General features: G+C 39.2%; 1 protein-coding gene across 5 annotated transcripts; it reads right to left on the bottom strand.

The window, feature by feature from the left end:
- Positions 1-1216: 1216 nt before the first annotated feature.
- Positions 1217-25874, bottom strand: LOC113532381 (protein bicaudal D homolog 1). 5 transcript variants are annotated; one of them, XR_004580006.2, is made up of 10 exons: positions 25048-25873; positions 15604-15816; positions 15077-15229; positions 14483-14959; positions 11545-12687; positions 10637-10788; positions 10174-10384; positions 5301-5446; positions 3135-3210; positions 1217-2868 (listed from the first exon to the last, which is right to left on the bottom strand). XR_004580006.2 is itself a non-coding variant. In XM_026923769.3 (9 exons), the coding sequence occupies exons 1-8, from the start codon at positions 25261-25263 to the stop codon at positions 3163-3165; spliced, it is 2613 nt and encodes an 870-aa protein (XP_026779570.3). In that variant the 5' UTR covers positions 25264-25873; the 3' UTR covers positions 1217-2868; positions 3135-3162. The 5 variants fall into 5 exon arrangements, 3 of the variants coding, with proteins under 3 accessions (XP_026779570.3, XP_026779569.3, XP_026779568.3); XR_008304843.1 differs by having other exon boundaries at positions 1217-3210; XM_026923769.3 differs by lacking the exon at positions 5301-5446.
- Positions 25875-25880: the final 6 nt, after the last annotated feature.

Here is a 25880-nt window from a genome sequence, read left to right as displayed (position 1 = left end):
ATATAACAAATATGAGGCAGCTTGTACAGGACCAGATGGGCCCTACTGTGCATAGTCTTTCCTGATGTTCCCATATTCTAGGATGATGCACACTGCTAAAATGTGTGTGAGAGAGGCTTGATTAACACAAGGATAAAGTCAAGCACCTTCCATGACTTCCCAGTCACCAGATTTAAACATCATTAAAGCTTTATGGGAAATTCTGGAGTGCTGACTGTGAAAAAGTGGCCCAACATTCCACCACAAACCATTTAAGATTTGTATGACAGCATTTGTATGTCGCCCTACTTCTTATTAGGTCCTTAAAAATATTGTTATGAGTTTCTATTATTTTGTCCACCCCTGTGTCACAGTAACCCCCTAAATGAACAGCTCATTGCAAAGCATCTAGGATCCTGAGGGAGCACAATATTGGATCATTGCTAAAACAAAAATTACACTGAATCTCTACTGAAATTTTCTTGACATTTTAGCATCAACATTTTGGTAGAAATTGTAGCTTTTAGTGTGTGCTTTTCAAGTTTTTATGTTATCAGTGTTCCTATTAAAGTGGATGGTGAGTGTTTATACACCGTATAATCTGGAATGGTGTATTTATTGTAGTTTTTTAAGTTTACACTAAGGCGCCATCAGGTGGTCAGTAGTAAAAACATTTAAACATTGTTTAAATGGAAAATGTCTTACCCAACTTTAAACTAAATTTCGAGGCAACTTCAGACATTTACGTGGCTCGTGCACACCAGTGAAGTAACAGCGCCAGATTATCTAGATAATTTATAAATATAGTCTCGTGAGCTTAATTTCCACAACACACCATTATTTGTTTTTTTTAGGTTTAATACATTACTTTGTGTAAAAAAAAAAAACGTGATTGATTGCGACTACCAAATTTGTATAGCCTATGTATTCACTAAATGGCCTGCACTGCCATGTTTGGGATCTCAAAACCAAATGCAAAATCTTCCCCATTCAGTCCATATACACTGCTTCTAAAATTTTAGTTAAAAAAAAAAAAAAAAAAAAATCAGTACTAGCATTGTTCAAAGTCAAGGTCAAATTGGTCTTATATTATTATATAAGTTATATATCAGTTATTGTTACAAATGTATGCAAGGAGCCCAAATATATGTAAGGAGCCCAAAACTGAAAATAAATAAATAGATAGATAGATAGATAGTTAGATAGATAGATAGATAGATAGATAGATAGATAGATAGATAGATAGATAGATAGATAGATAGATAGATAGACCCTCAGCAATTCAAACCATGGTCCTGGCAACCTTGTAAGGCTTCCAGTCTGTGGGAAATTCAGAAAAGACAAGAAAGAAGCAAACGTATCTGCCAATAGAATAAGAACATTCAACGCCTGAAATGAGTAAAAATGTCAAAAATAGGTTTAATAATCTTATATTTGGTTTATTGTATTGTAGGAACTATCTATATTTTACTACATTCAAATTATTTTTACTTGCTAAGATGTAATTCTCTTTCCAGTGAATGAGCTGAAACAAAAATAGTTGGGATAAATTAGCACACTGGTATTACTTAATAATTTTACTATATTTATTTATTATTTTCTTAGAATTTTGCAATAATTACAAAATAACTAATAGACACTTAGGTACAGTTTTTTTTTTTTGCTTTATTCATTTTTAACAGATGCATTACTTAGAATTGCTTATATTCAAAATTAGTAAATAGAAGAAGTATGACTAAATATTATACTGAATTGCTGCATGGTCTTCTTTTCACTGATGCCAGAGATCTGTCCTGTTGTCTGTGTTGAAGGCACCCTTCAGTCATAGACAGGTTCAAATTGTGCAAATAACCAGTATAATTCAAAGTAGTCCACCATACTGGAAGTTTCATAAATTATTTGGATGCACTATATAACAATGAGCAATATGCTGAGTAAAAGTGGAGTAGAAGATAAAGGAGACTGATAGGGAAATACAATGAAACTGAATGTGCTCCTGTGACGACTGGCTTATTCAGCTAGCTGTTGTAATGCACAAAGGGACTTCCAAAAAAGTCTCAAGTTTTCTGTTAGGGGAATATTTGGCAGTTTGTTATGAGTGTCAGCAGTCATAAACAAGGAGCAGATTAGTTACAGAAACAATTAATACACTGAACTTTCACATGCATAGCATTGCCCTTACATTGGATCACTGTAAGTGGACATCTTTTATTAAGACTTTAGGGGTATTTCCTATCAAATATGACTTATTATCACACTGTTACACATTATATCATTTCATAATAGTTCATAGGGTCAGTAATGTAGGGGTCAGTAAGGTAGCATGGGCCATCTGTAGGATTATGTCATGGTTTCTAGTTAACAGTTAAAATTGTTGCCAGCACTGGAATGCTTTGTTGATCAGTTGTGCTTATCGATCTAAGAAACTGTGGTGAGAAGGAAAGATTTTGAGGACAAACGAAGACTCCAGATGTGTGCTACAAAATAAAATGTTAACCATAGAATGCAAATGCATAAAAAGGGAGCTATAGTAATGATTTGTCATGAACATGCAACATTCCCAGTGTAATGGTTGACATCTGTATTTGAATAATTAAACATATTTTAAAGAGAGGTAGTTCACTGCACTGAAGTGATATGTGGCATTAGAAAACTTGTTTTGTCATGGGATTGGTTAAAAATGTATAGAATGACGTTGTTTTGACATAAGAAGTTCCTTAGTTGTCCCATAATAGAAGGCATTTATGATTGCGATACTAGTCTGGGTATATATTTGGTTTGCTGCACAAGGCTCAGATTGGGTGGGAGTAAAGGTAGATTAGTAGGCTGGAGTTCCTCAGTGGAAGACAAGTTACAATGACCTTCTGGAGGTTTGCTTCCACACTACACCTGCAAAATAAGATCATAAGCCATCCGATCTTATGAGACAAAGAAAGCAAGAACAGACAAGCTAACATACTATGTTTGTAATATCTATTAGAACTGTTAATATCACCATTACTCATTATGAAGTGCTGCAAACTAGGTGGATGGATTTAAAAAGATCTGAATCCCCACAGAGTTTTCTGATAGGCAATAATTTAGCATTCATTTTGCTTTGTAAGATTCATGAATACTCCAGGTGAAAGCAAAGGCAGAGTGTTATGTGTTATTACTTGCTGTGTGGTGAGGCCTGGCTGAATCTTAGTTGTTAGGAAGTTGGCGACAGTGGGGCAGGAGACTGCTGACAATCTGGAAAAGACTGACAGATTAGACATCTCACCACTAGGATGCATGCACACACACACACACACACACACACACACACACACACACAGAGTTAAATTCAGTATCCAAAAAGAAATCTGTTTTGGACCAGCCAAATGTCCCCAGAAGGTCAAAACTGTTAGATTTCCTACCATTGTGGGGATATTTGTTCCCCAAACACACACACATCCTTTTATTATAAGATTATTATCTGGATTTACCAGGCTCAGGGCAAAGAAAACTACTAAAGTAAAAAGCATGTGCTCTTTAATTCTGTGACCAACACACAAACACACATTCAGAATATGTTGAGTGTTGTGGCCAATACAGATACAGAGGTAGTGTAGGGTTGCCATTGTAAAGATTATCTAAATGTGCTACTGCTAGAGTTTGACATATTGCTGTTTCAGCCAAAGGTGATTCTGTGGACTGTGGGGGCCCCAACCATGAAGCAATGGGTCCTCAAGGTATTCCTGAAATGTATTGCCATAATGTTACCCAGATGCCTTTATACAGAAAAAACACAAAAAGGTGTTTTAGAATGTAATCTTTTTCATAGCATTTCATAGTGAACATTACATGCTCTGAAACTACTTAGTTTCCAAAATGATGTTGGGCTAGCGTTACATTATGGCTTGGCCTACAGTTGTCACCCCTAATTATTTTCTCATTAGATTTTCTCCACCATTTCCCACAGTTCTGTTTCATCTTTTCCTATTCTTCTTGTTTCGGCTTTCTTTTCTGGCTTCCAGACAGGTAAGTTCTCTTCATTTTAAAAAAGTGCAACAATTCAAAATAAACGTGTGCAAGTACCACGTGTGTAGCAAGATAGGGTCCCCTCTTAAGGGTTCCTGGTATAGCACTGTACATTACCCATGGGAGGTTTTGGGAGAGTTGTGCACTGTGAGATTTGACATTTTCATGGACTCAGTGTCGGCCTTCAGGGGGCCCCCTCAAAACTCTGGGCCCCAAGCAAATGCCTGCCTCACCTGTGCTTTAACTACACCTCTGTTTTTAGACCATGCTCAAATAAATCATATGGGTTAGCCCCAACAATCATATCTGTAGTGCCTATTAACTAATAGTATATAGTAATAGTATAAAACCAATATCAACTAGATAGCTAGCTAACTAATGTAATAGCCTTATTAATCAACATAGTTTACTTAAGTATTTAGTAGGGGTGTAACGATACGCTTCGGTCATGATTCACTTTGATTCAATTAGGTTCTCGGAACATCTTGAACAAAATTTTAATGAACAAAAATTATGACTGAAGAGACTCTTTTTTTATTTCTGAATCATAAACAATGCAAAACAATGTGCATTTTTGTCTGTATGAAACTAAGTAAATTAAATTGCTACGGATGGAGGTTTAGTTTTATAAACAAAATGTACTATAGGTTCACCATCTTAAAAATACATAAATAAATTTATAAATTCTCCCAAAATTTTGATTGAATAAACAAAGTCTCTGACCCGGGGAAAATGATCGACCAATTGTAATGAGCACTGTAGCAACACCTGAGGCATCATTTTACCAGAAATAGAGCTCCAACACTGGCTACAATGCCTGCCTTCTACAGCCTCTTTTTCAGGCAATGTAGCCTGCAGCGATGCAGGGCTGGTGCTGTTTGAAATCTACTGAAGAGCTCTTTTTAATGGTTATATTGTAGTTGTGTAACCATATAATGTGTTTTGGTCATTGTGATCCAATCTATAGGTCACTTCACAAGTGTAGATGATTCCTGGTAATGGCTCAGGCTCTCCATGAAAGAATGCAATCATTGTGACTAGTGTGCTCTCTATATTTTAACTCTGTGGGTTGTGCAGATTGGGACCTCTGGTGTTCAAACAGTGTAACTTCATTAGATGCATAATCAATAGAATGCTGATTTCCACAATGAGAACTGCACATTTTTGCCTCACTATGCATCATGTCACTATGCATCATTAGACCCCTAATATTTAGATTTGCTCAGGGCAACCTTCACTGCACAGCACTGGATATCCTACCTGCTTGCTTTTAAAACTAGCCCCCCAGATGTTGTTGTACTTACATGTGTTTGCTTTACCTGTATTGAAGGTAGAAGCTGCTGCACCATTAAACACTGCATTACTGCTGAAAATTTGCGTGTTTGTGTCAGGGTTGCCAGATTATGTCTCACAAGTATGGGTAGACTACTCTTTGACTACTCCAATCTCCATAATCGAATCCAATCTGGAAACAAATACAGTAATGTGGTGATATTATTGTTGGGTCCATAAGTATTTGGACGGTGACACATTTTTTGTAAAAAATTTTGCCTCTGTACACCACCACAATGGTTTTAATATTAAGCAATAAAGAGTGTAGACTTTCAGCTTTAATTCAAGGGGTTTAACAACAATATTGCATTAACTGTTTAGGAATTACAGGTGTTTTTTACAGAGTCCCTCCTAGTAATTGGACAATTGACTGAGAAGCAGTTTCATGGCCAGGTGTGGCCTGTTTCCTCATTATTTCATAACAAATTAAGGAGATAAAAGGTCTAGAGTTGAATTTGCATTTGGTAGCTGTTCATGGGAGCTCTCAATACGCGGTCCAAAGAGGTCTCAATGCAAGTGAAGGAGCCCATCATTAGGCTGAAATAACAAAACTGACCTATCAGAGAGATAGCAGAAACTTAAGGACTGTCCAAATCAAACATTTGTTACATTCTTAAAAAGAAGGAATGCACTGGCGAGCTCAGCAACACCAAAAGGCCTGGAAGACCATGGAAGACAACTAAAGTGGATGTTTGCAGAATTCTTTCCTTGGTGAAGAAAAACCCCTTCACAACATCAAGCCAAGTCAAGAACACTCTCAAGGAGGTAGGCATATCATTGTCAAAGTCTACAATCAAGAGCCTTCATGAATGTAAATACAGAGGGTTTCCCTCAAGATGAAAACCACTTGTAACACACAAGAACAGAAAGGCCAGATTGGACTTTGCTAGAAAACATCTAAAAAAGCTTGCCCAGTTCTGGAACAGGATTCTCTGGACAGATGAAACCAAGATTAACTTGTACCAGAATGATGGGAAGAAAAGAGTATGGAGAAGGAAAGGAAGGGCTCATGATCCAAAGCATACCACATCATCTGTCAACCATTGTGGACGCAGTGTTATGGCATGGACATGTATGTCTGCCAGTGGAACTGGGTCACTGGTGCTTATTGATAGAAACTAACTGCTGATAGAAGTAGCAGGATGAAATCTGAAGTGTATAGAACTATACTTTCTTCTCAGATTCTGTCAAATGCTGATTCACAGTTCAGATGGATAATGACCCTAATACCACGAAAGAAACCCAGGAGCTTCTTAAGGCAAAGAAATAGAATGTTCTTGGCCAAGTCAGTCATTTGACCTCAACCTAACTGAGTATGCTTTTCACTTACTGAAGACAAAACTGAAGTATTAAAAATAATCTTTATATTTATGTTAGTTTGTCCAATTACTTTGCGCTGGTGAAAATAGAAGGACTAGGGAATGCCTGTTATTCCTATACAGTTAATGCAATATTTTTGTTAAACCCCTTGAATTAAAGCTGATTGAAGTCTACACTTCAATCAAACACTTCAATAATGGACTTGAAATGAAGCAATCAAGATGTGATTGAAGTCTACACTTCAATCACATCTTGATTGCTTCATTTCAAGTCCATTATGGTGGTGTACAGAGGCAAAATTGTGTCACTATCCAAATATTTATGGACTTGACTGTATTATTTAGTTTAGATTTGATTTCTACGATTCCTGTATGACCATCTCTCCACAAGTATGTGCATACTTTATAATGGTCCTAACTGGTGTGACATAAAGAAATACAGATACATCCATGGCAACATGATGTGTCAATCTCAAATATGGATTGACATGAAAATCAAATGACAGGCTCCTTTTTGATCAGGTTTCTATGAAACTTGTGTATGATCAGTGAAAACATTTCAGGCCACCTCTGACTCTGCTGTATGTACAACATGAGATGACACACAAATACTTAATTACTATAGGTCTTTTATGTGTTATTTACAATAAATACGAAGAATATACACACCATGTTTACTGTACAATGCACTGGAGAAATAGGGTTTTTCTGTATTCTGTATTGACACATGCTTATGTTCAGTAATAACAGTCTGTCTACAGAAACACCCTCTGACTGTAATAGTAGTAATGCTGTAGGCCACATTACACCCAGTAGAAAAGACAAAAATACAGTAATGTTTTGACTTGGGACTATAGTCCCAGTGTATGATGATAATAATTAGAGGTTGAAAAAGACACAAAAAACAATCAAGCTGTCTGAATCATTACAGGGACAACTACAGTACTGAAGCATTTGACGTTTGAGATCGATGACTTGAACTTACATTAAGTGGAAGGGAATTGCATTGAGGAGGTGGTGGGGCAGGGACATGGTAATAGTACTGTGTGTGCTTGTGTGTGTGTATGTTTATGTAGTTAGGTTGAAAAAAGAAAGGGGTGCCACACAGAGGAGGTCTGAGAGGTTTCTCTGAAAGGTTTCTGTCCTAATATGACAATAAACACCTGAGCACATGGAGCCCTTCAACAAAATGACTAAAAAGCTATTTTAAATCTAGGCCGCCATTCCTCTCTATCTGACCACCAGCCCCACAAACCACCAGTGGCATTATCACAAAATTGTACAGTATTACAAGACTGAGTTCCTTTTACCTTCTACCTTCATTCCTACGCAATACGAAAACTGCAGGACCAGAGCAGTACACAACAAAATGTGTTAATTACAACTACTTTCATGTATAATAGCAACCATAAGTGTACATTATTTGTAGTGTTTAAATACTACAGGGATCAGTGATCTTCTGTGATATCATATATTGTGAGGGCCATGTGATACGTGTTGTTGTCAGAACAAATACAAAAGTACAATATAACAACGTTGCACAAATCCACATATGTTAATTAGTGGAGTATGTCAAGCTGGATGAGTTGGAAATTGGGAACTTGTCAAATGCTTCAGTCTCCCTGTGAGTTCAGACAGCGGGACAAAGCTGTTCTAAATTGCATAATCAAAAGTCTAGATGAGATGAAGGCCAGTGCCTTCATATGCCTTCAGTGTCTTTGGTGGGATAAAAATATGTGTTAGGATGTTACAGAGATGCTATTAATGCACTTGCTCATCACTGTTCAGATGACTGCGGCTAAGTGTGGACATATTGTAATGGTAAATAGAACAGTCTGATTGGCAATGCAATTTGGAGACAATATTGTGGGCCATACTTTACTAAATTAACACAAATATTTAGTGAATGGCAAAACATACCCAATTCATGTTATACATAAACTCTAATTTAGAAGTCAATAATAGGACACTGTTTATGATTCAAATAACTTATGCCACTTATGCCGCCTTATGACTCTATTACAAAACCAAGAATGCTATTCCCTGAGATTTGTTATGTATATTAGACATACTAGATATCACTTAATAAAGATTACATTCAATTACAAGTCCCTGCTCTCTTCATTGAAACGTTCCAGACATTATTTCCATATTTAAACTGTGCAGCCACAGTGCTCTCCCTGTGTGATTGCTTTTTCATCATGAAATGCTAAGAACAAATGAAAGCCAAGAGTCATGAACTAGCAATGGGCAAATGGAATTATGGCAACTGGTAGTGTTTGTATGTTTGTTATTCCTTTAAATGAAAATGGGCACACCACATGTCATGTGACGATGACTCTGAACAGGTCAGAGACAATGAAAAAAAAAATCTGTAATTTTGCAGCATAGGACAGCTAGCTAAAATGATATAATCCAAAGCTAAAACTAAACTTGCTTTTGCTTAATCAAAGGAGATGTTACTGAAAGGCCTAACTTACATAAAACCCCTTGTTGTTCAAGATTTTAAAAGTAACTTGTCAGTTCTTGTCAAAAAGGCTAAATTAGTATTAAAAAGTCATACAGCTGTTACACAGTGATGGATTTTACAGTGCATATTTCTTGGTTCAGTAATTAATAAGACACTTCCAAACCCCTTCATGTAAATTGTATGGTTTGTTATAATTATATATTCACATTTAAACAAGACAACAACGCCTTAAACCAACACAGCTGACAAAGTCCAGTTAACACTTTCATAAAAGTAAATGTAATCTCTGTGGTTTCGGAGGCTTGCACTGAAAAGGCCCACGAAGTTCACTTCAGAATGCACTGAGTGAGAGGTCAGAAACAGCGAACAGTGTTCTGAGAATTGATTAACTGACTCTTGGAGGAAGGCAGGGCCGTTTGTGCTCCACAAAATCCCTGAGCAGAAAACAGTCACCAAAGTTGCAGAGTGCAGTGGAAACTATAAAAATAGGAAACCAGTCTGTCCTCCTCTCTGTGCCACCCCGCTGAGCCTTCAGTATCGGGGGTGCTGAGAAGTGTAATTTCTTGGGTATGGTGGGCCATAGGAGGAGGAAGATGGGGAGGTGTATCTGGTTGTGTGGGTGGAGTGCGTTAGGGCTGTGGAGAGTGGACGAGATCTGGGTGAGCTCCAGGTGGAGCGATAAGTGCCCAAGATGGGCGAACGATAGGGGGAGGGAGGGAGTGAACCCGATGAATAGAGCGACTCAATTGCATAGCGACGGGCCAAGCTGGTGGTTCGGGACACACTGGTGGTATGAATGTCCACACCATAGGAGTGTGGCTCCACCACATATGCCCGCATACCCACCGTCCAGTGTGTGTGGCCCCGCCTGTAGGGCGTAACTGGGGGAGTCCAGGAGGAGGAAAAAGATGAGGCAGGAGAGGAAGGGGCTTCCAGAGAGGGGGGACTGCCTGGGTCAGAGGAGAGCAAGGAAGTGACTAGGGTAGGGGATGAGATAGCTGAGGTTTCTGCAACTGCCTCAGCAACAGTGGACGAGGTGTCAGGAAGGGGCAAGGTGGCTGTTCCACTTACTTTGGGTGATGTGGTCCTCAATTTGGCCGTCTTGCCCATGCGGGGGCGGCGTGATTGCTCATGGTCGAACTCCAAGTCCTCCAGACGCTGCGTTAGTGCCAGTTTTTGCTGAATGGCCATGCGGAGAAGGGAGTTCAGTGTCTTCTTCTCATCCTCAGCTGCTGCAAGCTGCCTCTGCATCTCATCCAGTTGAGTTACGTACTCATCGCACCTGGAGAAAGAGAGGCAGAGATAGCAGGAGGGACAGAATGTTACAGAGCAAATGATTAAAATGTTACTATAATTAATTTCTTCTTATTATGTGTCACCCACTTGTTTTAACATTATGTTTCTAATCATATAAAAACTAACTGGCCAGACTGCCACTGACATTTATGCTGTGAACTGAACATGTACAAGTGCTCTCTCAGTTTGAGATGTGTTAATTCATGCTGTTACACATTCATGCTCTTCAGATTCTCACCGTGTGGCAAACATGGCTCTTAGTGAGGAAAATGTGGCAGCATCCTCTTTTAATGCCTTCAGTTCATTACGCAGCTTCATCATCGTATCAGTCACCATGCTCTTCTCAGTCTCATACCTGCTTTTCAGGTTCGCCAGAGCCATTTCTGCAGTCTGTCACATAATAATGGAAACCACGTTTTACAGCATCTTTTTAAAAAGCAATGAATTTTAAAATTATGCTTCTTAATTACTCATTAGTTTTAATAACATTAAGAACTGTGATTAAAGACCCTGTGCTCTTGTGTCAAATGCATACTATGACCTGGTCTGGGGTATGTGAAGTGCTGTTGCTGCCTTGGGTGAAACATGGTGAATACGATAACTTGTAGTTTGAAATAAATTCTATAGCCTAAAATGTCTTTGGAATTGAAAATAAGGTTAAATATATATACGATCATGCTAAATTCAAAAGAAATTACATTGTTAGACTAATGAAAACTGGAAGCTCAAGCTCATCTTTGACTTCATTAATATATCTAAAAATCTATATCTGTATCTGTATCTACCTAATCAGCAAATCGATGAATCCATTAGTAACTGCATAAGGGAGACCTCTGAGCATGCATTTAAATACAAATCATTGTGTCAAGAGTAGGGGAAAAGCCCTTCACATGGAAGCATGTTGACATCAGAGTACATTACTCAATACTGGGTACAGGACTTAAAGGTTGGTAAAGTGACCAAAAATTTTGCCTACAAGACAAAAAACTGCATTTTGTTTTACAAAATGACAAAAATAAGCACTTTACCAATAAAATGTGGAACATGTCAGGCTTCTCAGAGTTTTGTACACTCACAGTGAAATCCTTATAGTCAGCAAGTGTCATCAATTGGCTGCCATCTAAAGAAAAGCACTGATAAGCCTACCTGTTTGTTAGCTTTGAGCACCAGGCGCAGAGTGGCAATCTGCTCCCTCTTGGTGCTCAGCAGGGACTTAAGTTTGAGAATTTCTTCCATACAAGCCTCTTTTTCCTTGTCGAAGAGTGGTGCAAGCTCACGGACGGCTGCTCTTTGGCGAGACAGCTGCAGTGAGTGGTCCACAGCCTTCTGCAAATGCTTGATCTGATCGTGGATAATGGCAGTCAGGTGGTGGAGGTTGATGGGTTCCCGCCGGGTGTCTGAGCCCGCAGGCGAATCAGGTGCTGGGGATGAGGACGATGATGACGAAGAGGCACTGACAGCGGATGAGCTCAGCACTGTGCGCACTGGGCTCTCCTCTGAGTTGAGGGGATCTTTGGAGGGTGACTCGGTGGGGCTCTGTGAGTCACTTGGCGTTGAAGTGGAAGATGTGGCAGCATTGATAGCCGCCAGGCGGCGCGCCAGCCTCGGTGTCAAGAGGACCCGGTGGTCATCCTGTGCTTTAAGACCTGTGGACGTAGCACGTGGCGGGGTCCGACCCTGGCGGTAATAATCCAGCATTACACGGTTGGGTGTTTCATTGTTGCACATGCAGACATGATGGTAAAGCTGCGCCAGTTCTTCACTGAAGGTGGCCAGCTCGTCTTGGGCTGCAGCTAGGGTGCTGTGGCATTCCAAGGCAGAGCTATTAGCTTTCTTCAGCTCTCGCTGAAGTGCTACTTCCTTTTCCCTCCCCTCATGGCAGCTGCATTCCAGGCAAGCCACCTGTGCTTTGAGAGTCTGTAGCTGGACCTGGGCTTGTTCCTCTGCCCGTGATGCCCGCTCCACACACTCTTTATGCCTCTCCTGAAGCTCCTTCAGCTCGGCATTAAGGCTCACCACCTCTGTCACTGCTAATTTGTACTTACATTGCAATAGCTCCAGACCCAGGTGCTCCAGGTCATCACATGCCCATGAAGGGCTCTTCACCTCCACCTCTGCCTTGTCCTCATCACCAGTCTCCGTGGTGCTTCCCTGCTGGTGTAGCGTACAAACTTGCTGTCGGAGGTGCTGCGCCCTCTCATACTGTTCAGTCAGGGCAGACTGTGTGTGTCGTAACTGTGTTTCACACTCCTGAAGGTTATTCAGTGCAGATGTCTTTTCCTGCTCCACCTGAAAAGCAAAACAGCAAAACATCATGTTCTTTACTTACAAATACAAACAAACCACTTTAACACTTACATTTAATTTTTACTGGCAGTGACTATTAGTTCTTGTGTATCTTTATTACTGTATGTGGAAACTCTGGTCTTGGGTTTTGAGTGGAAAGGTGGCCATTTGGATTACTGACCAAACGTAAACTTCTCTTGTTATGGCCCTGATCATCTTCCATAACCTGTGCACTGTTTGTTGTGGTTTTGTTCTTTATCCTTTCCTTTTATGGAATGTTTCCTTTTATTGTTTCCTGCTTCTGGGGAAATTAATTTGTCGCTTGTCAGTGCTGTCTAGTTTGTCCATTTAAACCTTGCGTGTTAGTCAGATGCATCTCTGGTTAGCTAGAAGATCTAACTGCTGTATTTTGCTTAATATGCAAACCAGCTCATTATATTTGCCCACAAACTTCCTGTGCTGTTCCTGATATTAAGGGATTTAGTTTTTTTTTCTGAATAAAAAAATCTTTGTTTTGTTCAAAAACACGTGGAAAAATAGATTTGCACCCCTAGAATATTTGCAGCATTCTAATATAAACATTTTTGTAACTTTAAAATTTCTAATACAAACACCACTTACATTTTCTCTCAAAAATATATGTGATAAAAAGTTATTGTCAACCCTAAAGAATATTTAACATAAATACAAACATTTTGTCATCCAGAAATTGATGTTTGGCACAAATAAAGTGTAGCAGGTAGTGCCACTGCCTCCCAAATTCACATTTCCCAAGTTCTCCCCCCTGACAGCAATTCACAAACTGCTGAACTTGAGGTTTACCAACTGCATTGGAACTACAGTTAGAATTGTGCGTTGTAGTCAGATGACATCGAAATTCAAATTTTTAGCAAATTCACACAATCAACATGATTGGCAATCAATAAAAAGCACCTGATATATCGCTGTAAAACGTGGTGGTGGTTCATTGACACTTTGGAGTTGTTTTGCAGCTCTTGTGGAGCTCAGCTCAAGTTATGGCATCACAAAATCAATTATGTTGAGTGGGTGGGGTCATTTTGCTGGGTGGTTTCATATTAAGTTAACCCAACTTTTGAGTAGTAAATACAATATCACAGCTGGATATTTTTTCATAGGCTTATCTAATTTTGCTTATCTAACATATAACTATATGTTTATTTATTTTTAAATGTTGTATTTTTAAGTATTAAATTACTGAAATTATTTTTATTATTGTAACATGCATAGTAGAGCTGTTTTGTCTACCCTGCTTAATGTAATGTCAAATAAATAGTATTAATTAAATATATTTTAAAGAGAAAAAAATGCAAATGAAATGTTGCAATTGGTCTTGGTGTATAAGATTAACTGGATTATTAAAATGAATTTATGGCAAACAAATAAATAAATACAAGAAAAAGCAACTTTCCAATAATTCTAAATGTGTTCATATGCTCTTATCTACATCATGTGTGTTCTGTCATATACTGATCTAGCACTAGGTAACAAAATTGGGTCAAATTGCTTACATTTAACCCAGCATGTTTTAGAGATCAGAGAACGCTTCACCAATATCAACTGTAGGCATACTGATTATTTTTAAACCGGTGTTTTGCAGAAAACCCGACTGAAGCAAATACTGTGCCAAAATAAAACCATGGAGCGCACCTTTATGTTTGAGATCCAAATATCACTTATTGGACATGTTAATAATTTTATGTATTATATTCATTTTTATTAATTTGAGCAAATCACTATGGAGTGATGCGTAAATAAAAAGAATTGTAAACCAACACACCTGCTGCAGTTGCTGTTTAAGTTTCTGAATCTCAGTGAAATGAAGCTCACTGAAGAGGTCAGGGGTCATGGAGTCACTCTGTTTTCTCTGACCTGCTCCCCTGAAGTCCCCATTTAGTCGGCCCAGTGCTTTTCCAGCTGAACCCTGTAGCAGAAGTCCATTGCATTTTCCACCATCCTCGCTGCCCGGAGAACTGGCAGCAGTAGGGGTGGCGCTGCCACTCGGGGGCGCTGAGCTGAGGGCGACCAGGTGGGCACTGGCTGAAGAGAAAGGTCCGTCACACAGGGTGAGATGCTGGGCTAGCTCCTTACGCAGGCTGTTCTTTTGCTCACGTTCACTCTTCAGAGCATTAAGTGCCTCCTCCAGCTGACTCTCTGAGATATCCTTCAGGCGCAATGCATCCTCTAACTGGCTATTCAACAAGACTGTCTCCTCCTCCAAGACCTTGATCTCATGTTTCAGGCCTTCATACTCCACCTTTGAGGGAGATGAATAACTGTTTGGTTTGATTCCATATATATATAAAACTAATAGTTATTTTGCAACATTAATCTGTACATGCAATGGTGTGTGGGTTTGTCTGTGTTCACATACCTGGTTCTGTTTGAGTGTGGACACCAATTTTTGCAGCGTGATATTCTCCTCTTCAAGCTCGGTGTAATCCTGCAGCAGTCGAGCCTCTCGAAACTTATACTCTCTCACTTCTTCTCTCATCCTGCTCCTCTGTAACTCCATCATCTCATTGTTCTAAAAAAGAGAAGAAGAATGCTTTGGAGAGAGACAGCTTGAGAGAGAAAGTTAAACGAATACTGTCATTCAGGACTGAATCAGCTAGAGTTCCTCTCTGTAAAACTGAAAATGCTGAACACTGGCAAACTGGAATACAAACAGTTTCTCAAATTAAGCATGGAAGACTCTCAGGGACTTTATATATGTACTCAGTTACAGTTCTCAAAACAACTGAGCCAGGTATTCAAGAACTCTGCAGCCATTTATCACTTGGTTCAGGTGTGATGTGGAGCACGGAACAGATATAAAATCAGAACACAGATGAGACGATATGGGATTGAGAACCTCAGCTGTAAATGTGAAGCCCAGGGAAAATTTTCTTGAAGCAGTACCTCTCTAAGCTCCTGCAAGATGGTGCTGAGTCTTTCATTCTCTGCCTGCGTGTTGGAGGCCTGAGAGCGACTGTGCTTCAGTTCAGTCTGCTGATTCAGCAGACGGCTTATGTAATACGCCTCCTTGGTGGCCGACTCCTGTAGGAGTGCTTCCTCGTTGCTCTCACCATCTTCTGCTACCTTCCTCTGGGTGGAGTATGCCTGGCTAAAGGCCTGTGTGTAACAGGAAAAAGAGGAAGAAATGATTGAGAATGACTGAGACAGAAATAGAGACATCAGAGACAGAACTGTTAAAATACTACAAGACAGGAGGACAATTTCAATATTATGAGAAAGAAATCAGTCAATTCAACCCTTATGAGAGTGCAACCAAGGATCTTATAATAACTGTAGATCCTTAATCAGCTACTACTGTACAAATCATCATTTAGGAAAATACAAAATTAACACTGCATCCACACACCTGTGATATAGCAGTAACACAGAACATACAGTAACATGAAGTGGGATGTTTGATCCATAAAATCTTTGGAAACCACCCTAACCTTTTAAGAATGTGTTTTCTTGGCAACTGCTGTATAATCTTCACTGGAAAACTTAATACAGTGAAATAATATGTTACAGTGAGAGCTGATCAGATCACAGTCAAAAGGTGATGACTTTATTGTTAGTACTCATCATGGAAACTACTGATTTCACATGATCACATGTGTAGCCTATAAAAAGCCACCCATTATGCCAGTACTCTGAGGAAGAAGATTCAAGGTGCTGTGTATATCACTCTAATCCTTTGACTATTGCTAATTTTGTAATCGTTCAATCTGTCATATAGAGTGTTTTGATGCACAAAAAGGATGATGGTAATTTTATATAACTTTTATATTTTATTTAACTGTTTTCAGTAATGATTGACTGTGTCATTCAACAATACATGTGTAGGCCTACTATTGTTTGAGTCTGCCATGTAGCAGAATGGGCAGTGCAGACAAGGAGTAAATAATCTTATGTCTATAAACTCACAACTTCTAGAAAATGCACTGCAGGCTGATATTAAGTGAAACTGAAGCTGCGTCTTCCACTTGACACAGCTTATTGAATGCCCAACCCATCTCATGGTACAGTTGCCCAAACGAGTGACTGGGCAATCCCACAATGCACTGCATTAAACAGCCAAATATGAAGGAGCTAACATGTTGGTTTGCAAAGTGAAGGTTTGCAGCGATCTGTAAGCAACAATGCAACAGCACTCTGAAGTGTAGCGCTCAGGGAAACTTAGTAGTAGACTGTATCAGTAACATGGCATGGCTGCTTTTGAGCCTTAATGAGATAACACCAATATCTGGGTACAGATATCCTACAGGCAACCCTAATCAAGCAAATGGAAATGTGGCAGTGAAGTGTGATAGATCACTGGAATTGTTAACATAGATGAGAAGGCCTGGGAGGCACTAGGTCATTGTCTCCTTCTGTATGAAAGAAACTGGACATTTTGAGGCACCAGGCTACCTTTTGGCACCACTGTCTACCAAGACTAAAATTAAAATTCTTTAGTCTCTTCATTGAACTGAGTTCAACAGCTCCCTGTTTCCAATATCATAGTTTAGTTTCCTGGAGTTAAATCCCAGGAATGTAGTTTTGTGGGATTTCCATGACATTGAGAGGGGTTCACCCCATGCCACTTTCTGATATGTCAGCCTCCGCAACAAAGGGTAGTGATGGGGCAGGATGATGTAGAATTGAGGCACTGGGGAAATGATCCTTGAGGTTCTGTTAGGCTTGGATTGCTGCCTCGTTCTGCTTAGAAGACTTTGGCTTTCCCTTTATTAATGATGTCAGTGTGGCTGCCTTTGAGCTGCATCCTCCTAAACCAGCAATAAAAGTTTGCAAATCCCAGAGACCCCTGTAGTTCCTATATTGTCTGGTGTTTACATTTAACGGCATTTAGCAGACGCCCTTATCCAGAGCGACTTACAATTATCTCATTTATACAACTGAGCAGTTGAGGGTTAAAGGCCTTGCTCAAGGGCCCAGCAGTGGCAGCTTGGTGGTGCTGGGATTTGAACTCTCAACCTTCTGAGCAGAAGTCCAAAGTCTTAACCACTGAGCTACCACTTCGCACTGGTGCTGTTGCCCTGATGTTACCGCCTCTATATTGTCTTATCCTTCTCGACTCCATGTTCATCCAGGATGTACCCTAGGAACCTGACAGTCACTGTAAGCACTACATGGCCTGAGCCCTCCTTCTTTTCAATGAAAAAAAACCCATTGGCAGCTGGTGAGGTTGAAGTACTGATATATCCCAGTTCCACAGCTTTTGCTGAAGGTAGCTTTTCAATGATTTTCACTATGACCTCTATACCTCACTATACCCTCAATATAATACAGTACTAAGACTGAGCAATTCTTATCCTCAAATGAGTACAATAATGGCACTTTAACCCTATTGTGCCCTCTAACTATCAATGAATTGACAGGAGAGAGGGCCTGGCCAGATGTACCTAATGTGTGTTGTGCACATTTTAATTCATTACAGCGGTAAAAATTACTAGAAGCTGGTTACAAGTTGGCTGTAGCTGCTAGTCACTAGCATTAGCATTTAGTCTTTTTTGATTACCCATTACCAAGGTATGGACTGTAAGTAAACTCAATGTGTAACTAAGCTCATTATAAACTTTAAATAAAATTATATTAACCAAGCGTACATGTGCTCTGTGTTGAAAAGCAGTGGAGATACCTGTTGAATTCTTGTATAGCAAAGTATCCCTGATAAACCTAATGTTGTTTCACTTTCTTAATTTAAGCCCGTGTTCATGTTTTGCAAGTGAAGACATCTACGGCTTTATCTGTTTGGCACCATGGTCAAGGCAAGCTAAGGTGTATCAGAGAAAGTTGGTTTGTTGCTCTGCTCCAAAGTCAGACAACAGGTTATTAAGGTTCATATAGGACACAAAATAAGCTAAAGGGAAACACATATTATGAGATACACCAGAATTTATGTTTTGCAATCTTAAAGCTGCAGACACCACATTTTCCAAAAGATATTTAAATTGTCCAATTTGACATCATCATTCATCCCAAGCCCACTGCATGATACAATAAAACCTTTAAAATCAAATGTATATACACACCATTTAGAAATGACATTGAATAAAATAATAAATTTTACAATTTTGAAATGAAAGCATTGTACAAATGGGCCCATTTGACAGTCACACCACAATGGGACACTGTTCTCATAGGTGTGTTAATGTACTTAAAATGACTTCTTATAAATTACATCATGTATTGTATGATAGTGACTCAGCATGATGATAATACAAAGTAAGGTCTTGGGGTTGGTTAATAGAGTACACTATGCTCTTTGAGCAGTATGAGCCTCCTGGTAATGATTTACTATGAACACAAAGCTGTAGTACAGGACAACAACAAGAACGACACAGATGATTTCATACTCGTAAAGCGAATTCACTTTGCAATGTACTTGGCCGCCTTAAAAGCAGTGTTGTTAAATACTCTGTGCACTGTGTCAAATGCGTCTCACTGCTTCCAGCTCCAACTCAAATAGGCTCCGCCCTACTAAGAAAATACACAACAGTAACAGTAAAAGAAAGGACGAGAGAGGATCATATTTCATTTTTGCTTCCCAGAAAATAAAACTAACCAGTAGGTTAGATATAGGTCTTTGAAATGAATTTTAAAATGAAACAAACATCTCTTTTATGTTTTATGGGATTCATGTGCATTAACTGCAGTATTTATGCATTGCTGTCGAGTTTAAATGGCAATCCAGTATATAAAATATAAGAACACATATAAGCATTTGTGTGCCTTGAATTAGGGATATTCTGAATTTGTTTGCTACGTGGAAGTATAATTTCACCATTAGATCTAGTTAACATAGTGGATACTAGCTGGCCAAGTGCACAGCTAGCCAGTCAATTATACATTAAAATGGGTGTGGAAGTTGTCTTTGAAGGTTGTATTTGCTAAAACAAGGATGCACTCAGCTAGGATACACTAGCCTTTACTGGCACAGCGATTTTGCACAATCCTGATTGTGACATTGGGGAGGTTATTTCGGGGATTGCACTGAAAACCATACGGTGGTTCATTAGAGCAGCAATAGCCTGTCTTGCTGTAAGCTGAGCTTCAGTTCTCACAGACACACTCAAATCAATACATTTCCATGGGTTAAAGCTGCCTGGCACTTATTCATCTGTAAAACTCCTTGCAGTCAAAGCCTGTTCCAAACCAGCATTCAACATTGTTTTCCATGTCCAAGAAATAAAGCACAAAGACACTCACATAGAGCATAGAGGTGCTATATGCTGTTCCAACAGAGACTAAAATGATGTTGACAATTAATGTGTTGTGGTTGGGTTGTGTGTGGTTATGGCATCAATGGTAGGCTCTTTGTGTAGGTGATCTAAGCCACACAGAGACCACTAAACTTCCAAGGAACGAACAATGGAATGTGATAAATATGCAGCATCACATAAGCAATCCACTGCATCTAATACGCTCCCATGTGAATCAACATGGTCTTTATTCTCACAAGCTTCATATATGACTGCTCGCTCCTTCACTTCCATGCGCCAGAATTTGCATTGCTATTTCACCTAACTAATCATGTGCATCCTGAATGTTTCGCCACCACACATGCACGGCATACAAAATTAAACCACACGTGTTTGCCAATATAAATATAAAAGCAAAAAAAGGGTACTTTAGAAAAAGTAAATACCTCATGAGAAGTTACATATTCTTCATACTTTATCATTATAGCACGTGGAATTACATGGTTTAAGTACAGATGTTAATAGAAATGCAAAATAATGAAGATAATAATGTTGATAGCCTAAACCCCTAGGATTACATTAAAAATGCCCAGCACTCCATACCTCATGTTTATTGATTCTGGTTGGTGATCTGGATATTTAAGAAATTTACATTAAAACTTCCCTTCCTCCAAATTATGAGTGTGGTGGCCAAACGTTACTTCTTTAGCTTTGTGCCAGAGCTACAACACTAATGTTGCTAACAAGTAAGGCAAGATTATTTACACTCACCATCCACTTTATTAGGAACACATGTACACCTGCACATTCATACAGTTATCTACTCAGGTAATCATGTGGCAGCAGTGCAATGCAAAAATTATGCAGATACAGGTCAAGAGCTTCAGATAATGTCCACATCAGAGTGAAGAAAAAGTGGGATCTCTGTGACTTTGATCGTGGCATGGAAGTTGGTACCAGATGGGCTTTTTTTGAGTAGGAGGAGTGGAACTTGATGTGGTCTTCTGCTGTTGTAGCCCATCCACCTCAAGGTTTGATGTGTTGTGCATTCTGAGATGCTTTTCTGCTCACCATGGTTGTAAAAAGTGCTTATTTGAGTTACTGTAGACTTCCTGTCAGTGCAGACCAGTCAGGTCATTCTCCTCTGATCTTATCAACAAGGTGTTTCTGCCTGCAGACCCTCCGCTCACTCAGTGTTTTTTGTTTTTCATACCATTCTCTAGAGACTGGTGTGTGTGAAATTCCCAGAAGATCAGCAGTTTCTAAAATACCCAAACCAGCCCACCTGGCACCAACAACCCTGCCATGGTTAAAGTCACAGAGATCACATTTTTCCCCATTCTGATGTTTGATGTGAGCATTAACTGAAGCTCTTGACCTGTATCTGCATGATTTTATGCACTGTGCTGATGCCACATGATTGGCTGATTAGATAACTGCATGAATGTGCAGGTGTACAGGTGATTGTATATGCCAATTTGTAGCATTGCACAAACAATTCACACACTTGACTCAAAAGACAACTTTCACTACAAGTTTTTGCATATAAGCAATTTCACAGAATTGCAGAATAAACAACTTTTTAAACATACAAATCACATTGGAACTATTCTGTATTATTGTCCAAACGCAATCATACTCCTAAAAATGGGCCACTATGTATTGAGGACAAAACTAATTCTGACTTCTTGAGTACTACTGTTTTAAGCTATATGATGTCCATTTTTACAAAAAAAAAGCAAGTTTCAAATTTCATATGTACAATTTAATTGCATCTATCTGAAATTACTTATCAACTTGATGGAATTTAAAGTCCTTGTCAACTTATTTTCATAATTTCACCTCATTGTTTTCTGTAGCTTCTGTGGTGAAGTTTGTATTTCGGTCAAGAGATTTCTGAATTTCTTCTGAATGTCTTCTGAATTTCTTGAATTTCTTCTTGTCTAAGTTGTAAAACTTTTAGTGTTAGTGATGGGTAGTAGAGAATTGGCATAGTGACTGCACTATGACCGAGATGATCATGATCTACGCCTAGGACTGTAAAAGGTAGGCAAGTTGTATTATTGTCTAATTAATCATGTTTCTTTTATAATACTTTTATAATTATTTATACTTTTATTTATAAACCCAAGACTACATTTTCAGTGTATTTTTCTATGTTTGTGTGATAAAACTTCATGACATTAACAAAGATAAACTGATCATGCCAAGCATCACCAGCAAAACTCATGACCATAAAGTGATAAAGTAGATTAATGCAGTTAAATTCCAGAACAGTAGAGCTGGCAGTTTTATGGCCAATTGGCGGTGATTTAGGCATGTAGTTTAAATGATGAAACTGACGTAAACCAGTAGTAACAAGTTTCCCTTTCTTGCTAGCAAAATTATGTACAATTGTTTTATTTTTATAAATGGCAAATGGGCAGACTTGTATAACTATCGCTGTTATGTTGTGGCACACAATGAAACATGCAAACCCATTCTTACTAGGTTAAGGTGGACCTACACCCCATGAGTTCTGATGAAGTTATGGCATCAGTGAACCTTTGCAAACCTTTTACAGGCCAGATTACATGCCTGAAGTCCTATGGAGGCAGTCATATACTACACAATTATGCGAGCCCCTGATTTGTGAGTCAACTCAAACCAGACTTCATAACATTCACAATTCACTCACTAGTGAACTAAAGAGTGTGCCAAAATAGTATGCTAAATCTGTTACTGGCTGGTATATTTATTTTTTTCTACAAAGTAGAAACCCAGTCGTGAAAGATTTCAGAAGAAATGTTACAGCGTGACCAGTTGTCCTTTTATAATTCCACAAGAAAAAAATAAGTAATTATATTTGCACAAGCCTAAACACAAATAAACTTTTCTGATTGGTCAGCGTGAGTAAGAACTTTGTACCGGCTCATCTGACATCTCGCACATCAGGTTTTTCAAGGTGACAGCAGTCTTTTTTTTTAATGATAAATTATCTTCTAATCATATTGTCCCAACTGGCAAAACCATTCAGGAGCTCACAAGTCAGACCAATATCACACAGTGTACATCAACCCTTACAGGTGCAAAAACATCAGCCACCCCCACCTCTGGGTCTGTCTTTCTCTTCCCCTGAATGACATGAAGAATAAACTTCACAGAAATGATCCAGATATAATCCTCATACACATAGCGTGTGAAACGACCAAGTGTAACCTGAGTCATAGAATCTGTATCAAAGAGATTAATTTTTAGCAATGTCAGGAGGTCATCTGTGTCCTTCTTTTTAGCTGTATCTAATTTATGTAGATTGTGTGAGAAAGAAAAAGATCGTATTGCATAGTTATTTTATGTGAATAGATTTCGAAAGATTTAAGCATTATTTGTCTTGTTCAAAGAAATTTACACTTTATTTATTTACTTACTTACTTATTTATTGTTAATGCAGTAGTCACTTTTCATCACTGGAATTTTCTGGCTTATATGATGCAGATGAAATGACTGCATTCAAAACATTATCAGTATGTAGTATGCAGTATGTGACAAAAATATTTCCATTATGCTCAAGGTTATCGATATGACATAGTCTACTACATGAGCCGAATGCAACCAAAGCTATCTTTGTGAATCCCACAATGCTAAACAGTTACTTTGTGTTTCAAAATGGTAAAGAAAGAAACATGGACTGAAAAATATAGCCTGAAGTACACAGCATTTACTGGTGCAGTATCCTGTATATTTGTTTTCAGTACACAAGTATACTATTTCAAATGTGTCAGATCAAAAGGTTAAGAGTTAGCCTCAATAACAAAACAGTCTACAAGAGTAGTAGTGTTTAAAATGGATATCCAGTGTTGTGTAGCCTACTAAGACCCGCGAGCATTTTGAGGAAAATCTAAAGACCTTGTAACCAGCCATGTTTGTAGACATAACACTGAAATGAACCTTGATCTTTTGCTGTAGCCTAATATATGTGTCCATAAACAAACCCTCAAGAGAATCTGATCAACCTGTATCACTATTCAAGATAATAATAAATATAAGGGTAACTCCAACTCTTTTTCACACACGTACAATTTATATAGTAGAAATAATTCTATTTCAGTTCAGAATTTTAGCAATTTTAGTGTTAAGCAAATTAACTTTTAAAATAAACATTTAGAATAAATTCCTAAGGGTTATAACTACACCCTCACCTGCTACACCTTTGGCAGTTGCCTTACATGCCTCTCCTACTTATGATCATTTCAACAGATTAGTCATTCCCTGCCCAACCCTGCAGTAGGGCTGTCCTGTGCCCCTTCATAGGCTGATCCATTCGTATGTTATTCCAGGTGTGTATTCCCACTATACTAACCATCTATAAAAACCATCGGTCCACTTTGATGAATAAGGCCCAGAGAGTCTACGAAGGTTTAAAGCCCTCCAGGTCATTTTATGTCTAGGAACAGCAGCTTAAGTCGAGTATCTCCACACAAGTACTTAACGTCCTTGCCAGACATGATAAAAGGATAAAATCTTTTTTTAAACAGATCTAAGGGACTTGCCCTATTCATTTGTCTGTAGCTTACTGCAGCAAAACAGCAGTGCCCTGAGAGCACAGAGCATCCTGGAATACAGTCCGGGCAGCATCACAGACAAAGCTAGCTGCTGAAAAAAAAAAAAAACCCCACAGAAACCCTCACTGAATTTCTAATGGTTTTAATGGTTATAATGGGAATTGTATTGGTTTTAATGGAAACTGTAATGGGTCTCTGTGGGTCTCTACTGGCAATTTGTTGCCTTCTATTGGTGGCATGTTATGTCTAGTGGATACCATTAAGGACCGGTAATGGTAATGGTTTTAATGGTAAGCTGATGTTTGTAGTGGAAACCATTAGATTTTTGGTTTGTATTGTTTGTTTGTTTGTTTTTCAGCAAGGCTGCATCTTTGAGCCAGAATTATTTTGTAGTTAGTCATCTGCACCATCATCAGTGGTCATGAGTTACTCCACTACAGCTGGGCCTATCCCTGTGCAATGAGTGGAGAAACCATGTATAACAACAATAACAATAATAATAATAACAATAACAATAAGACTGGCGTTGGCGTTGCATACAGGGTTTAAGCAGTGCCTGAAAGCCTGAAAGCCTGAGTGGTGCAGGTTGCTGCTGGGGTTTTTACCTCATGCAGCTGCTCCAGCTCCTGTCTCAGAGTGTCCTGCTCGGCTTCGAGGTCGGCGTACTGCTGCTTTAGGGTCTGGTTTTCCTCCAGCACCACAAGTCCGCATTCAGCAGCACGGATCTTCTCGCGGTTAGCCTCGGCGAGCTCGTGCGTGAGCCGCTCCACCTCGGCCCGGTACTGCTCCAGCGTTTCCTCGCGCTCTCCACCCGCAGCCATCGCGTTTCCCGCAGCCGCTCTTCCGCCTCCTCTCTTACCGGGAGGATCAGGGAGGCGGACGCGCGCGCTCAGACATCAACACCGGCCCGGCTCTTAGCAATCACACACTTAAAGCACAGCAAACACAGCTGTAAGCACATTCTGCCACTGCTGTAACAAGAAATGATCTCACTTCAGCTGCTCTTACATGTCCCTCGATATGTGCAGTCCGTGTAGTGGCATTATTTCTTTCTCTTCTTTTTCTGCTTATTCATGGGGACGCCATCTCTACAAAGTAGCCTCCTAACTTGCCTCCCATCCGTGTGGCCGTGACGTCACAGCATCCTTGTAGGCTACATCTTGCACATCATCTGAGGGATGCTCTCATCTGCTGTCTTCTGTCGCAGGGCTGAGAGAGTGGTTACACATACAACTGCATAGCCTCTATTGATTATTAGCCTATAATGATTCCATAAGCAGTGTAGTCCTGCTTTGACTTGTGTGCAGACTTCTAACTATGTAACTGGAGTTGGATGATTGGAGTCGAATAAGTGGAATAAAATAAATCCAGAAAGTAAATTGAGTTAGTGAAGGGAGTCTTTTAATTGATAAAATAATCCTGAATAGACTACACTTGT

The sequence above is a fragment of the Pangasianodon hypophthalmus genome, chromosome 18, assembly GCF_027358585.1.
Source record: "Pangasianodon hypophthalmus isolate fPanHyp1 chromosome 18, fPanHyp1.pri, whole genome shotgun sequence".
In the NCBI taxonomy this organism is placed as follows: Eukaryota; Metazoa; Chordata; class Actinopteri; order Siluriformes; family Pangasiidae; genus Pangasianodon; species Pangasianodon hypophthalmus.
The sequence above is the reverse complement of the archived record's forward strand: the minus strand, read 5'-3'. Positions and strand labels throughout refer to the sequence as shown.